This window comes from Saccopteryx bilineata, chromosome 5, assembly GCF_036850765.1.
Source record: "Saccopteryx bilineata isolate mSacBil1 chromosome 5, mSacBil1_pri_phased_curated, whole genome shotgun sequence".
Lineage (NCBI taxonomy): Eukaryota > Metazoa > Chordata > Mammalia > Chiroptera > Emballonuridae > Saccopteryx > Saccopteryx bilineata.
In genome coordinates, this window is record NC_089494.1 from 174212015 (window position 1) to 174229850 (window position 17836).

Here is a 17836-nt window from a genome sequence, read left to right on the forward strand (position 1 = left end):
TATAAAACAACTTCCTATAGTTAAATCTATCTTTTTATTTATACTTTGGTTGCTCTGCTACAGCCCACCAGTGGGCAGTAAGGACCAGGTTGACTACTGCTTTATGCTATAGAAAAATTATTAATATTAGAAACATTCTAAAGCAAAGAATTTAATCCTGGTTATAGAAGTTTCAGGAAGTACCTGTTGAAAATTACAGGTCTGTCAGGTGACATAAAAATGTCATTGCTGATTAGAGAAAGGCAACTAATCATTTATAGAGAGAATACTGGTAACAGATTAACTAAATAAATTAGATACAGTATCGGTCCTAGAGTAGTACAATAATAATGTCAGAAGGCTAAAGTTCATTCCAAACAACACCTGTACCAGGTAGAGAGAAGTCTTTGTGGAAAAAGCATTTTTAACACTGGAAAAGGTAAGTGCCATAAAGCAAGTGAATTGGGATTCCATAACTGATTTTTTTTAAATCACATATCTGATTCAAGAGTTAAAAAAAAAAAATCTGAGTGATTAAATTGCAGCCAACACAGCTAAATAAGCTAGATGAGGTAGGGCCACCTTGAGGGACCCCAGAAATGAGTGTTTTTTTATGTGGTTGTGAGATTCCTTCAAGGTGTTCATGTTAGGGTCTGGGTAGACTGGGGTGAGAGGCATTAGAGAACAAAAAAGACAAGAGGTACTTACTGTATATAATATAGAAACTATGTAATAGAAATATGTGATAAGTAAAAATAATAAATATGAAATAAAATACTATGAAATATGAAATGTCTTTATTTCTGAATCAGTAGTTAAGCATTTTTAGCACTTGGCCAGTAGCACCGACTTATTGATCCAATGAAAATGAAAGATGACCTTATAACGCAATCAGGAACTTATGTTCTACATATAAGATTAACAATGATTTAGGGCCGTTGTAAATGGAATACAGTCTCCCAAGGTTCTCCTCCCTCCTAAATAAGCTGCACAATGTGTTGGACTTTACTTTCTTTATTGAAGAGTCAATACTTTACCATGGTGGGCCACGAAAATGATTTAATAATTGTTTTATAACAAAAATTACAAGTAGTTTTCATTTTCATCAGAATGTTGCCTGGTTGTACAAAAGGAATGGTAAACAGAAACAGAAGTTTTCTTTAACATTATTCATGTTTCATAGCAGAAATGTATTCAGGAAGTCAGGAAATGATTTTTTGCAGATGCCACTTTTGTATTCATGCAGTGGGAAGGCAGGGGAATGGGAAGGTGGAGGACAGTGTTTAAAACACAAGAAGGGATGTTTCTTCCACTATTCTGTTCCTATGTCTCCTCCAAGAGTGAATAATTTTCAAATACTGCTGCTAGCTTTGAACACCCATTCCCAAACTAACTCATCTACCTCACTGATGAGTTAATATGCTTTATATTATTTTAATGTAATTTGGCTTTTTTTCTCACTGTCCTGTAATTCCTGCTTCCTCCTCCTTTTCTTATCTGTATTTGATTTCTCTCTCCTTTCTCATTGCACACTAGTAATATTATTTCAATTTTCCCTCCTCACTGGGATGTGTCCACTTTAGTGAATCACTCCTCCACCCTCTGGTCACTAGGAATGAGAGAAAAGCAAATTAAAGGTACTACCTGGAATGCTGCAGGCCAGGTAAGAAGCTTTCCATGGGTGAGTGAGCAGAGAAGCCTACCTGCTTATGCTGACCTTCTGTTTACCCACAGCCATGGCAGACTCCAACAAGATGATCATCAACTTGGCCCTCTTTGGCATGACTCAGAGTGGAAAAAGTTCTGCTGGAAACATTCTTCTGGGAAGCACTGACTTCCCCAGCAGCTTTGCTCCATGTTCTGTGACCAAAGACTGTCGTCTGGGCCGCAGTTGTCAGCTCCATGGCTTCATGCGTCGAGGAGGGCAAGAGATAACCTTGCAGGTCCAGGTGTTGGACACTCCTGGTTATCCGCACAGCAGGCTGAGCAAGAAGCATGTGAAACAGGAGATTAAGGAGGCACTGGCACATCACTTTGGGCAAGAGGGTCTCCATCTTGCACTGCTGGTTCAGAGAGCAGACATGCCTCTCTGTGGACACGAGGCATCTTCCCCAGTCCAGATGATCCAGGTAATACAAATTGGCAATTACACTAACACCATTATTCCTATTTGGAGGCATTATCCTAAAAGAAAAGAACTATAAAAAACTGGTTAAAAGAAGCTCACTCTTTCTCTTGGGCACACATGCACCTTTCCCCTCTCCTTCGCCCGGGTGTGTTCTCTCCGCCTTTTCTCTCTTCAAGGGCCCTTTGTTTGCCTCTGTAACTCATTTCCTGAGCCCATGCAGCCCAGCTGGCTCACCTTTTCTACCTATCTGACTTTCTAAATAAACTCTCTCTTATAATAATAATAAAAACAACTGCTTAAGAGTGGTTTAAAACAAGTCATTCAAAACAACTGCTGGTCACATAAAGTTAGTGAAAATTATCTGATTTTTTTTCATCAAGTCATTTTTACAATTTCCTTTAGATAAGTTTAGTCAGTCATTTCACAACTGGGTCATTGAAACAAAACATAAGATATTAAAGTTTAGAGGTTAACTAAGTCTCAAACTCCTCAGAACTGTAAACCTGAATAAGTTTGTAAATGTGACTACCAGATTATCTGTGACAGAATCAACTGGGCTCCTTGTTAAAAGTGCAGATTCATCTTAGCTCCCTGAAACAGAATCTCAAGAGTGAAGCCCACATATCTGCAGTTGCATAAGCTTTCCATATAGTTCTTAAAAATTCACATTTCAGCCCTGGCCGGTTGGCTCAGCGGTAGAGCGTCGGCTTAGCGTGCGGAGGACCCGGGTTCGATTCCCGGCCAGGGCACACAGGAGAAGCGCCCATTTGCTTCTCCACCCCTCCGCCGCGCTTTCCTCTCTGTCTCTCTCTTCCCCTCCCGCAGCCAAGGCTCCATTGGAGCAAAGATGGCCCGGGCGCTGGGCATGGCTCTGTGGCCTCTGCCTCAGGCGCTAGAGTGGCTCTGGTCGCAATATGGCGACGCCCAGGATGGGCAGAGCATCACCCCCTGGGGGGGCAGAGCACCGCCCCTGGTGGGCGTGCCGGGTGGATCCCGGTCGGGCGCATGCGGGAGTCTGTCTGACTGTCTCTCCCTGTTTCCAGCTTCAGAAAAATGAAAAAAAAAAAAAAAAATTCACATTTTAGAACTACTGAGCTAAAATACTGAGTTGTGTCCATATAACATCAAAGAGACAGTCTCTTATAGTTTACCAACAAATGGGTGTTCATTAATTTATTCAGTCATTGAACAACATATTGAATACCTGCACAGAGCTTAATGATTGGTGAATAATATATGAGGCTTACCATCAAAAAGCTTAGAGTCTGGGCCTGACCTGTGGTGGAGCAGTGGGATAAAGCGTCGACCTGGAACACTGAGGTTGCCAGTTCGAAACTTTGTGCTTGCCTGGTCAAGGCACATATGGGAGTTGATGCTTCCTGCTCCTCCCCCTTCTCTCTCTCTCTCTCTCTCTCTCTAAAAATCAATAAAAAAATAAATAAAAGAAAAGCTTAGAGTCTGGAAGAGACAAATAGATGAACAGGTATAAGACAATACATTAAGTGCCAAAATGGTATAACGTATGACTAGGGGAAAAGGAGACCACTGACACTTCATGGTAAACATTCAGGAGAGATATATGCTTTATTTATGAGAAAGAAATTAGGATTTTCTGATGCTTTGATTGCCTCAAAATCTGTAGGGTCAGTCAGAAACTGCTGCATTCCAGCCTTGAGAAGACCATAGGGACCTCAGCGTGAACATAAGTGACATATGCCACCTTTGCCTTGTGGTCCATCCTTGTTGTTTCTTCATTTATTATAAGTCACTATGTTGAACGCTTATTCAGCCAGTCTATGAGAGGAGCTGGGCAGAGGGGGTTTTGGGCATGGCCACAGCTAGAGCTGCTGGGAGTAACACCTGTGTACAGTATATATACATGAATGACCAATAATTCTTGGAAATTGAGCTGCTCCATTCTATTTAATTTCTTTATTCCTTAGTCTGGGTCCACCCATATATAACTGCTAGACTTGTCTGTATTACTTGGTAGCTTCATTAAGTCACTGAGCTCAGAGATCACCTCTGTACTAGAATTTCCATGGGTGAAGTACATGGAGAATAGAGAGCAGCTATTTTCCATTTAAGAAAACTTTGTATAAATGCTACTCTTCTTTTTGTCCAACTCTGATCAGGCTGCCATAGGATCTGTTACACTTAGAAAGATTGTACACTTTGCTCTAAAGAAAGACTTTTTCCCTTTAATTACTAATGGCATAAAATTGTTTTAAATGACAGACAAAGGTTTTATTTTTCAGTAATTGTGCATGTTTCTAAAACTAAAGAAAAAAATCCCTATGTGTAATCACAAAAAAACTAGCGGAAAAAATTAGGCTGACAGAGTATAAAAAATAATCTTCATCATCCAACTCCTGAAAAATCAAGTACATGCTGGAACAAAGCAAAGAAAGAGAAAGATGATTGCAATTAAGAAACAATGTGAAATCTAAGAAAGCCCATTAACGTCTCCCAAACTACTAAAGCCTGTATTTAAAACAATATTTCTGGTGAGAAATCAGTTGAGGAGGGTTGGGGGAGAATGGGCAGCTTTCCATTTGTGTAATTTTTAAACAGTTTTTAAAGTTCATTCAAAGCTGCTATTAAATAAGTATTTAGCTTCAGCTATAAATTGATGTAATTCAGTAAATTCAGTAAAACACAGGAGCAAATATTTCTCAAAACTAACCTGGCTCTCTCCATATGTCTCCAAATTTTTCTCTATTCAGGTTCTGTGCTGAGCCAGAAAGGGTATTTAAAAGACATACACTTTGAAAATAGATTTTTTTTCCAGTTTTAGGATACAGAACACTATTACAATCCCTTAATTTTTTTAATTGAAGTAAATTTGATTCATGCATGTCTCTGATCTTTTTAAATGGTATCTGGCATACGGCCTTCTCTTACAGTTGCCTTCCTTAAGTTGGTGTCCAATTCAGGAGTTGAAGGCAGAGAGGCGATGGGCTAGGGCCAAATTCAGTTCCATAATGATTTTTTCAGGAATGAATATTTTCTGTCCCAGGAGAATTCAGCAGCCAAGACTAAGTAATCCTGAAGGGTGGCCCACGACCCCAGGGAGGCATTACAATCCTATTCGGAACTCCCACCGTGACCTTCTGTTGAAAGTTGCCTAAGTACAGGCTGGCTGTTTATGACCTTCTTCCTGAAGGTGCCTCAGACACTGGTGGCAGCCATCTGGCTGTGCTCACAGATTGGGAGCAGCTGCAGAATGTCTGAATATTCAACAGGACCAGCAGCTGTTAGAAAGGAGAAAGGAGTTGTTAAAGTCCTCTTGTTGCAGACACACCCTGAATTCTTTTTCCCCAGGCTGATGCAAAATGCGGAACAGAACATCTGCCTTCACCCTTTTTCTTGCCTTCTAGGGGCACTGATGCCTGCCAGGGAAAGAGTCTGTAAGGCCTGTGCCCGGGAAGTGACTTCTTTCCTGTACCTCCCTGTTGTCTCCTTAAATATCTCTCTCAATTTGTGCTCCAATATTTTACAGATGCATTAAAGGCTCCCAGCTGCGACAACTGAAACATTTTCCTAAATGATCCCTTTTTCTTTATTTATGCTTGGCCTTTATTAATTTACAGTAAAATGGTAGAGATATCAGTGAGTCATTTCCCCCAAATTTGGTAAATAAAGGGAATGTTTCATTTTAACAGTATCTGAATATCATTTGACTGTTTAAAAAAATCCACAAATAATGGATCAGAGCAGATATAATAAAGTCACCTTAAGGAAAGTGCTAGCATGCAGCCAAGCACTAAAAATTGAACTCTTGAACTATAACCATATTCTTTCTACTATCATGGTATCATATATTATTACTGTATACGGTCAAGCTTTAAACATTTATTTTTAATGTTTAAAGCTTTTTGACTATTGATGTTATAGGTGAATGTGCATACAAAGGCTCAGAGGGCCAATGCAAGCCTGGACATGCTAACAAAGATCACCAACCTAGTTGTTTGATAGAATTCAGTTAAAAAATAAGCCTGTTATAGTTCTGGATATATGACTATGAATGTTACTAAGACTTCTTGGCTTTAGCTCTCTGAAACCAAACAAATTCATGATTGATTATAAAATATTCATCTAGCTTATTAGTATATTTAAATCATTAACACCAGATAGATAGTTTAAATTAACTTATCTTCCTCATGGATTTTTATGTAAAGTATCAATCTCCTGTGATTATTCTTTTTGGGGGTCCATAGAGAACATGTTTGGCCACTAACATGATAACTATAAAAGGGAGATTATTTTACCTATATTAAAGAGTTCTGAGGGCTATCCTTCATAAATATAATGTGCTTGGGATTGTGCCTGATTGACTTACAGTAGGTTCACAGTAGGCTTACAGAGAATTATAATTACTGTTATTGATATTATTGTTATCATCACTATTCAGATTGAGATGGGCACCATTCAAATGAACTACTAGATAGAAGCGACATATTTTAAGTGTTAACAGAGCATGGCTTCTGGAGTAAGTTATACTCGTGTTCATGTTCCTACTTAGTTATTTCCTTGTTTTGTGACCTTGGGCATTTAACTTCTCTAAACTTCAATCTCTTCACTAATAAATTAGAAAGATAATAGTGTCTACTTTACTGGGTTACTTTTGGGATTAATGTCATATTCACACAATAGTAAATTAATTCAGGCACTAGCACATAGCAACTGTACAATAAATATGGCTATGGTCATGATTTTATTGTTAGCATTTGTCTTATCTTAAAATTAGGACAAATTATTTATAGTCTTCTTTGGGATTATCTTGCTAGGCTTCAAAAGGAAGAGTTAAATTTACATGGCCCTGAGTTATAACTACTATATAAGAACTTCCTTATTAATTTAGAAAAAAAAATGGAAAGAAAATTCACTGACTTAGTAAGGATAAGCAGAAAAGCCCCAATTCAGTGAGAAGGACACGGGCCTGGCAATCCAGGCACCTCTGTTACGGGCAGGCCTGCCAGCAATCAGCTATGTTGCTTTGGCCAACCCATTGACAACACAAGACCTTAATATCATAGTCTATAAAATAAGACAGTTTGGACAGATGATCTCTAAAGTTGAAAACTCTCTGATCTGATCGAATGAGGTCTTATCATTCAACTTTGGCTCTCTGAGAAGGAAACTGTACTGCTTTAAGTGAGATGAGAGTAAGGGAATAGCATAAAATATAAAGAATGGTCCTTATTGTCCTCCTGTTTAAGATAATTTTTTTCGCAGTTGATGTAATAGTTGGCTTTTTTTAAAGTTTCCCCCTAAAAAGTCCAGATGCTATGATTTCATCAACCACAAACAAATGGGGCAGGACTGGTGAGGTCCTGGGAAAATGAGCATAATTCCTGGAAAACAAAGTTTATATCCTAACTAGTTGTCCCAAAAGGACTGGATGGACTCATACCCATTTAGCTCTCCGAAACAAATTCTCTCAAACAAATTCATGATTGATTATAAAATATTCATCTAGCTTATTAGTATATTTAAATCATTAACACCAGATAGATAATTTAAATTAACTTATCTTCCTCATGGATTTTTATGTAAAGTATCAGTCAACTGTGATTATTCTTTTTGGGGGTCCATAGAGAACACATTTGGCCACTAACATGATAACTATACAATAAGCGTCACTACTTTCAAATATTCAACTATTTTCTGGCCAAAAATCAATCTAAAGATTATAAGCTAAATCAACCATTATATTCTATTTTTGGCAGTAATTCAAAAGTACAATTTCTCTCACAGATCAGGGTATGAGTATCTTTTCATAAATAATTACCTACATGTAAAAACTTTCCAATAGTTGAACACAGGGACTCATAAGTGATATTGAGTGTACAGATCTATTTTTCATAGGTGTTTTAACTAGTTTTATGGTTTAAAGTATATGTTGGAGAAAAACGGGGAATGTGTTGCTGTTATAATACAGAAAACCAGGAACTAAATCACACTATGAAAGTTATACCATTTAATGCAATAAGTACTACAAACCTAGTAAGAGAAGAATTCTGTTATATAACTCAGGGAAGGGCCACTCATCCAAACAGTTTATTTTGCACAAAATTTTAACATAACAATGTCTTTAAAATACTCAATGACCAACATGTATCAGCCAGTACCGAGAGGGTGGGTCTGGGAGTAGCATGGTGGATTAAGGGCAGTAGTTTGTATTATTAACTTGTATTTCATGTTTCAATATTATGACAATCAATATAAACACACTCACAATGTACTCGGTAAAAACCAGATCTATTTGTAAACCTGTGAAACTTCTAGAGACAAGAATGATGAAGGATCAATAGTTGTACTTGTAGAGAAATAAAATTCCAGTACTATATAATCCCCAATAATGCTCAATTATTCTCTATACTTAGTATGTCTTTACTGTCCAGTGATTTTCTTGTTTATTCCTATGTGCTAGGTATCATCACATGCCAGAAACTATTCTGACCCAATTTGTTTTACCTCCATTTTCTATCCCCACCCAAACTGGGCTAAATGCCTACCCCTCTAGCACTAGTATATTTTCTGTCACAAAACTTGCAATTACAATGAATTGTTGGTATTTTTTTTCCTTACTGCTTCACTTCCTCAGTTCTAAGTTTAGTTAATAAACAAGAAGCACTATTTAGAAGCAAGAAATTAATCTGTCTTGTTCTACTGTGTCTCTGGAACAAAGTAGACCCTCAATAAATATTTGCAGAAGGAATAAACTACCAGGACTCTAGAGTGCTTTTAAAAGTTCAAATTTCCAGGTTCTATCCCTAAAGATTCTGATCCATTTTTAGCAAGCAGCAAGAGCAATTCTCATGTAAATAACTCAGAACTAGTTTTATTACTAGAACCTAGGTCTAATTTAGCATTTATTATATTTTTTCAACCACTTGTATTCATTTGCTAGTGTTGCTATAACTAAGTACCACTCACTAAGTGGCTTAAGCTATAGGAATGTATTGTCTCAGTCTAGAAGCTGAAATCTGAAATAGATGTTAGCAGGATTAGTTCCTTCTAAGGGCTGTCAGTAAAAGATCTGTCCAAGGAGTCTTTCCTTGTCTTATGGATGGACCATTTTGTGTTCACATGGCATTTTCCCTGTATTTGTGTCTTTGTCCAAATATCTCTGGTTTATAAGGACACCAACTATAATAAATTAGAGGTCCACCCTATGACCTTGTCTTAACTAATTATATCTGCAACAACCCTATTTCCAAATGAAGTCACATTCTGAGGTACTGGAAACTAGAACTTCAAGATATGAGACAAAAATTCAACCCATAACATCACCTTTTATTTATTCTGCCACTCTGACTTCTCTCCATAAGAGATGTGATACAATATACTGAATATATAACAAACTATGAAGAAGACTGCTAATTTTGCTATGTCATTACTAGCTAATGTGATGTTGACATTACATGTATACTTAGATTTACCCAAGAGCTATGTTCTTTAAACATGTAATATTTGTTACATGGGTTAATAAAAGTTTTGCTAATTTATGTTTTTAAAGGCATATAAGAATATGCCAATTAAAGTATCTCTTTGAAAACTCTTTTTTGTAAAGTTTAGCATCCTTTTTCTCAAATAATTATTCTCTTGTATAGAAACTTCAATTCAGATTTTCCTGAAAGTAGGGCATTTTTAAACTAAAAATATACAATAATTCTATGGTGCAGACAGACATTTTGAACAGGTATAAAGAAAGATTTTGGACCTATTCCTTGAGAAAGTATCTCTGAATGCAAAATAGAAAGTGCAGACCATAGGCAAATCCATGACCATGAATTATATAACAAAAAAGAATTTCACAGGAAAGTGCATTTTGTGTACCAAAAATTAAGTTTCAAAACTGTAGACAAAAAAAAAATATATATATATATATATATATATATATATATATATATATATATATATAGCCAACTACAATGAGATATCACCTTACGTCTGTGAAAAGGCTTTCATCATTAAATCAACAAACAAGTGTTGGTGAAGAAGTGGAGAAAAGGGAACCCTCCTGCACCGCTGGTGGGAATGTAGACTGGTGCTGCCACTATGAAAAGCAGTATGGAGTTACACCAAAAAGTTTAAAATGGAATACTTTTTCACTCAGTAATCTCACTTCTGGGAATATATCTGAAGAAACCCAAAACACTGATACAAAAGAATAGATGCACCCCTATGTTCACTGACCGTTATAGCCAATGTTTGGAAGCAGCCCAAGTGTCCATCAGTAGATGAATAGATTTAAAAACAAAACAAAACTGTGGTACATTTACACAGTTGAATACTACTCAGGTGTAAAAAAGGGAAATTTTACCTTTTCCACAACATGAATGGACATGAGAGCATTATGCTAACTGAAATAAGCCAGTCAGAGAAAGACAATATGATTTCACTCAGATGTGGAATCGAATGAACTAACAAGCAAAACAGAGACAGACTCATAGATATAGAGCTAGCTGACAGCTGTGGGGGAGGTGCTGGGGAAGAGGGATGGAGGGCTTAAACAAAAAAGGACAAAAGAAAATAAAACAGACACAGAAAAAAAAAAGAAAATATAGTTGGCAAGGTCTCTATTTTTTTTTTATTATGAAGGTACTATTTGTGAACAGTTATATAAAAAAATGTATGCTCACTAAAAATATTTATAGGAATTGGACAGGTAGCTCCGTAGATCATACATCATCCTGGTGCACCAAGATCATGGGTTCAATTCAGGTTAAGGCATGTACAAGAAGCAACCACTAAGTGTACAACTAAGTGGAACAACTAAGTGGAATGAGTTGATGCTTCTCTCTCTCTCCCTATTGCCCCTTCACTTTCTTCCTCTCTCCCTCTTTCAAATCAATGGAAAAAAATTTTAATATTTATAAAAATATTTTTTCTCTTTGAAAAATATAAATTCTCTTTTATTAAAAAAGAAAAAACCCACTAAGCCTTCTATTTGAGATGATGGTAAGGGTTCAAATTCCAAATTAATCAAAAATATATTGAGAATTTACAATGTGCTAGAGGCTTTGATTTATATATAAAGACATATCTTGCCTTCAAAGAGCTCACAGTCAAGTTATAGAGATAGATGTGTAAATAAATAGCTCTGATAAAAGCCAGGCTGTATAGGAAACAATTGGTAACCATGGTCTCAAGATGTTTCTAATTTTAAATATATTGTTCCATTATTCCTGTATTTTCATATTAAATTTACATGTCCTGAGTCTTCCTTTCACCTCCTTCCTTTCTTTTTCCTTCCTTCCTCCCTCCCTCCTTCTTTTTCCTTTTTTACTTCCTTATTTTTATTTTTAATATTATACATACCAGTCTTATATTTATTATATATATTAAAAGTAGTTTCCCAAATTGTCTTTTAAATTTTTTAAGATTTTTTTTAAAACCAGATTTTGTACTTACCTTTCTATGGATTTGTACTTTCTATGCATTATTTGCTCCATATCATAATGGAGATAATAATAGTATCTCCCACAAAGCATCATGTTGAGTTTCAAAAGAGATAAAGATGTTAAGTGCTTAGCATAATATCTGACATGAAAGATTAGTTGATCTCCACTCTTTCTTCTAATTATTAGAGGTCCTGGTTATACTTCTAAGCATTTTATATTTTTCATGCTATTATAAACTATAGCATATTTGGAAATATTTTGGTAATGGGAGTATTTGGAATGGAGGGAATGTTATTTTACTGTCATATTGTCATGATTTCCTATAACCGGAAATATTCAGAAAAGTTAAGTGGTTATTTCTAAATGCCTTTTATAATGCACGAACATTTGCCACATGCTGTTACTTCTGCTTTATATCAGCTTATTTTCACTAATCAAACAAGAATTTATTACATAACCAACTTCCACAGATTACTAAACAAAGGAATACCAGTCTTCAGTATTTTTCTACCACATTAGAGGAAGTCATCTGATAAATTATTTTTGATCCTAGGCCTGTGAAATGAAGAGGATGAAAATCACAGTACTATTTTGTAGTTGTTCCAAATCACCAAATGCATCTTGATCTTAGCTTTCCATTACATGTCATCTGATTAATAGACTATAACCAGATTATCTAATTATAGATGCATAGGAAATGGTTTTAGATATGATAATAGCACATTTTTACAAAAAAAATTTTTTTAATAGTAGAACAATTCTCTTGGAAAGGTATTTTGATTTAAAAGAATTCAATGGTTCTAACAGATTAAAATATAAATGACTGCTGAATTTTGTGACTGTAAATACAGTAGTTTCCCCTTAGCCACAGGATATATATATGATCGTGGGTAACTGCGCTGTGGAACTGAAACTATGGATAATAGGGGAGAGCTGTATATCATATGCAGCATTGATAATAATACAGTGTCCGTAAAGTCATGGTGCACTTTTGACCAGTCACAGGAAAGCAACAAAAGATGATAGAAATGTGAAATCTGCACCAAATAAAAGGAAAACCCTCCCAGTTTCTGTAGGATGATGTGGCAGCATGTGCGCGTGCGCAGATGATGACGTAACACCATGTATACAGCGGAGCAGCCCATGGCCAGTCGAGATGTGGATGGTACAGAGGAAAGTTCAGTGTGTTCTGTGGCTCACTAAATTCAAATCCATGACCAAAGTGCAACGTGAATATCAGCGCGTTTATAATGAAGAGCCACCACATAGGAATAACATTACTCGGTGGGATAAGCAGTTGAGGGAAACCGGCAGTTTGGTGGAGAAACCCTGTTCTGGTTCTGGTAGGCCATCAGTCAGTGACGGGTCTGTAGAGGCTATACGGGATAGCTACCTAAGGAGCCCTAAAAAATCTGTGGGTGAGCCCACATCGAACTGCACTGAATAGATATGAAACCAGGAGAGTTTTCCTTTTATTTGGTGCAGATTTCACATTTCTATCGTCTTTTGTTGCTTTCCTGTGACCGGTCTAAAGTGCACCATGACTTTATGAACACACTGTATTCAGTTTTGAGGATGTGTATACTTTAATTATAACAGTAAAGTAGAATAGAGAACTAAAGCTTTTCTTTAGAAAACCCGCACATCTCTCTCCACTTGCTTACATTATTTGGCCCTATCTTCACTTCCAATTATATATTTCAGCTTTTAGAAACATAATGACATATGGACATATTGACTGTCTATGTTGAACCATAATAACTTCTTTGTTTTTGAGGAATATATTTCAAGGAAAATAGTCATTTAACTTCTTTCTTTCAGGAACTTCTGGGACATGCTTGGAAGAATTATACTGCCATCCTTTTCACCCATGCAGAAAAGATAGAAGAGGCAGGGTTCAGTGAAGATGAATACTTACATGAGGCCTCCGATACATTGCTAACCCTACTAAATTCTCTTCAGCACAGATCTATTTTCCTGTATAGAAAAGGAAACTCTCTTAATGAGCAAAGAATAAAAGTCTTAGAGAGAATCATGGAATTTATAAGAGAAAATTGTTATCAAGGTCTTACCTTTAAATAAAAGTTAGATAAAAGGAGCGTTAGGTTTTCAATGTCAGAAACCTAGTTTCAAAAGTGCCTTTTCCAGGACATGGAAACAACCAAAAAGCCCGTCAATAGATGACTGGATAAAGAAGATGTGGCACATATACACTATGGAATACTACTCAGCCATAAGAAATGATGACATCGGAACATTTACAGCAAAATGGTGGGATCTAGATAACATGATACGAAGCGAAATAACTAAATCAGAAAAAACCAGGAACTGCATTATTCCATACGTAGGTGGGACATAAAAGTGAAACTAAGAGACATTGATAAGAGTATGGTGGTTACGGGGGGGAGGGGGGAATGGGAGAGGGAAAGGGGGAGGGGGAGGGGCACAAAGAAAACAAGATAGAAGGTGACAGAGGACAATCTGACTTTGGGTGACGGGTATGCATCATAATTGAACGACAAGATACCCTGGTCTTGTTATCTTTGAATATATGTATCCTGATTTATTGATGTCACCCCATTAAAAAAATAAAATTATTTAAAAAAAATAAATTAAAAAAAAAAAAAAAAAAAAGTGCCTTTTGTTAGAATGGCTATGGACTGTGAGCATTCCCATATCCTGTTAGTGAGGGTGTACACTGGTATAATCTCTATGAAAATTATCCAAATGTCCATTAACAGTAGTATAGATAAACAAATTGTGCTATTTCACACAGTAGAACGTTATATGGTAATGCGAATGAACAAACTACAACTGCATGTAACAATATCAGTGAATTGCCCAAACATAATGTTGAAAGCAAGAAACCAAACATACTCCATAAACATAACAAACTTCATTTGCAACAACATTTGAGTACCTTTTCCTACGTATTCTTGTCATTGGTTGGTGTTTGCATCTTAAACACCTATTGCTAATAACAGTTTAATAAATGTGTATTTTACTGTTAACTAAATGTGCATTTCCCACACTACTATGGAATTGGAGTATCTATTTGTAAACATGCTGGTCAATTAGATTTTCTCTTCTATGAATTACCTCTTTGCATTCTTTTGCCCTTTTTATCATTTTTCTATCAGATTACTTCTCACAAAGATTCTTTCCTTGACCAAAACTTTAGATAGGCTCCTGAGCCTTCTCCTAGGCCCATCTGACCTTGCAAAATCCAGTTTTAGCAAGGACTCTGCTACGTCAGTTTAACCAGAGTTCTCTGCCTTTATTTTTCTCACAGGGTTCCTCACCTTCTATTATCCCTTAGGGCAGGGGTAGTCAACCTTTTTATACCTACCGCCTACTTTTGTATCCCTGTTAGTAGTAAAATTTTCTAACTGCCCACTGGTTCCACAGTAATGGTGATTTATAAAGTAGGAAAGTAACTTTACTTTATAAAATTTATAAAGCAGAGTTACAGCAAGTTAAAGCATATAATAATGATTACTTACCAAATACTTTGTCAGATTTTCGCTAAGTTTGGCAGAATAAATCTTTATAAAACAACTTACTATAGTTAAATCTATCTTTTTATTTATACTTTGGTTGCTCTGCTACTGCCTACCACGAAAGTTGGAATGCTCACTAGTGGGCGGTAGGTACCAGGTTGACTACCACTGCCCCAGGTGATATCTGATCACCTTGTGGTGTCTTCAGCAAAGATTAGGTAGGTTTGGCCAGATTTTCCATGACCTTTGATACTTCCTCTTAGTAACTATCCATCCACAGATCAACTCCCTCCATTCCTTGACTCTAAATTCCCACTTGCCCATGCTGTATTCAGAGTTGGGCCCAATCTTTCTCTCCACTGTAAAATCCCATTGTGGCTTCTACACCTACCTCAGTGGAACTGAATTATCATCAGGTCTGCCTTACCAACTTTAACAAGAATCATTGAATATTTTTTTCTTCAACACCTCCTGCCTGCCAAAGAGCTCTTCTATTTGTTCTTCACAATTCAATTTTTTTCAATTCTATTTTTTATCCTTAACTTTGTTTATAGTAACTTTTGCCAAATTAAATTTGTGAATTTTCTTATAGTCATGTATTTCTTCTATGTGATATGAGGTAGAATTTTAGTTTCATTTCCTTTTAGACGTGTAACCAATTCTATTTGCTTTATTTATTAAATAATTCATTCTTTTCCTACAAAAGAAAGGTAGATAGACTGAGATAGATAGATAGGTATATAGAAATATAACTCCTTTATTTCTGAAGCTATTCTGGATTTTTAATTCTTTTCCATTATCAATTCTATTTATAATATTGTCAATACTAGAATAATTAATTAAAATAAGTTTATATCTATATTTGACTGATATCTAAAAGAAGAAGTTTCCCTTTTTGTCAAAATATTTTTTGGCTACTCTCAGATATTCATTTCAATGCATTTTTTTTCAGATCTTTTTCATTCTAATTAAAAAATTATTTTGTAGTGTTTTTATGATAAATTATATTTTGTAATATTAAATCCGCCTGACCAGGCAGAGGCAAAGTGGATAGAGAGTCGGACTGGTTGTGGAGGACCCAGGTTCAAGACCCTGAGGTCGTCAGCTTGAGCGTGGGCTCATCTGGTTTGAGCAAAGCTCACCAGCTTGGACCCAAGGTCGCTGGCTTGAGCAAGGGGTTACTCTGTATACTGAAGGCTCACAGTCAAGGCGCATATGAGAAAGCAATCAATGAACAACTAAGGTTTCGCAATGAAAAACTGATGATTGATGCTTCTCATCTCTCTCCGTTCCTGTCTGTCTGTCCCTATCTCTCTCTCTCTCTCTCTGTAAAAAATAAAAATCCTTATTAAATCCTCCTCTGCAAGCATATAAGATGTTTCTCGATCTTTGTTATTTATTTTGTTACAGTGTTTCTTGCATTTCTTTTCTATAGTTTAATTTGATAACATTTCTATTAATTAATTTTTCTACTTGATAATTTGGAAACTCTAATTTATACTCATTAAGGATTATTCCCTGGCTCCTGAATTCAGAATCAAGTGTGTCTTTCTCTACTGTTGTTTGATAACAAGGTAACAAGTATTTCCTTAACCAAGAACTTTCCTTTCCCAATGCATTATCCCCTCAACTATGTATTCAAGTAAGACCTTTAGAACACTTGCAGCTCCTCCTTATCCTTTTCTCCTTCCCGTCTTCCCTAAAGGAGAGGTCTTTGAAATGTTTTTTTCTTTCCCACTATTACCAGATTTTGCTAAGATAGTTAATTGAATAATTCAAGACTTCCTTTACAGATTGCCCCTTATTTCAATAGTCCTCTGTTACCATTTACATTGAGCATACCTGACAGCTTATCATGATCTCTTTTAACATAATATATGTTCCTCGCCACTGTTTTCTCTTTATCTCCACCCATCTTTTTGGTTAGTGTATTTTCCTAATATACTCTGAATTCTAGTATAGAATTCTAGTATAGTATCCAAAAGGCATTAAACCCTGGATAGACTCTTCAATGTACCATTATGCTATAGTAATCCTAACTTCTCATAATAATCAGTATAGTGGATATAGGGAAGTAATTTGTTGGTTGGCAACAGACTAATTGAATCATAAGAATGGTGACACATAGCCCTGGCCGGTTGGCTCAGCGGTAGAGCGTCGGCCTAGCGTGCGGAGGACCCGGGTTCGATTCCTGGCCAGGGCACACAGGAGAAGCGCCCATTTGCTTCTCCACCCCTCCGCGCGCTTTCCTCTCTGTCTCTCTCTTCCCCTCCCACAGCCAAGGCTCCATTGGAGCAAAGATGGCCCGGGCACTGGGGATGGCTCTGTGGCCTCTGCCTCAGGCGCTAGAGTGGCTCTGGTCGCAACATGGCGACGCCCAGGATGGGCAGAGCATCGCCCCATGGTGGGCGTGCCGGGTGGGTCCCGGTGGGGCGCATGCGGGAGTCTATCTGACTGTCTCTCTCTGATTCCAGCTTCAGAAAAATGAAAAAAAAAAGAAAAAAAAAAAAAGAATGGTGACACATATGGAGTGAATATCTGTGCTGTTCTCCACCTGAAGGTGGGTTCTTCATCTTTTTTCTGGAGGATTGTGCATCCACTGAACAAACTCACTATTATTGGAAAGAATTACAACTTGTAACAAAAGACCTATGTGTCCAGAATTCGCTCTAGGTAAAATAAATGTCCAGGAAGTTCACGTTTGGTATCCTGCCATTAGAATCTATAATTTGCAGTCTTTCCCTATGTCCCTCCAGATGTCTAATCTGTATACTATTCTTACCCAGAAGACAAAAATCTTCACCAAATTTTAATTT

General features: G+C 36.7%; 1 protein-coding gene across 3 annotated transcripts; it reads left to right on the top strand.

The window, feature by feature from the left end:
• Positions 1 to 344: 344 nt before the first annotated feature.
• Positions 345 to 13901, top strand: GIMD1 (GIMAP family P-loop NTPase domain containing 1). 3 transcript variants are annotated; one of them, XM_066280598.1, is made up of 3 exons: positions 345 to 418; positions 1714 to 2108; positions 13342 to 13901. In XM_066280598.1, the coding sequence occupies exons 2-3, from the start codon at positions 1716 to 1718 to the stop codon at positions 13600 to 13602; spliced, it is 654 nt and encodes a 217-aa protein (XP_066136695.1). In that variant the 5' UTR covers positions 345 to 418; positions 1714 to 1715; the 3' UTR covers positions 13603 to 13901. The 3 variants fall into 3 exon arrangements, with proteins under 3 accessions (XP_066136695.1, XP_066136696.1, XP_066136694.1); XM_066280599.1 differs by lacking the exon at positions 345 to 418 and adding an exon at positions 1087 to 1642; XM_066280597.1 differs by lacking the exon at positions 345 to 418 and having other exon boundaries at positions 1655 to 2108.
• Positions 13902 to 17836: the final 3935 nt, after the last annotated feature.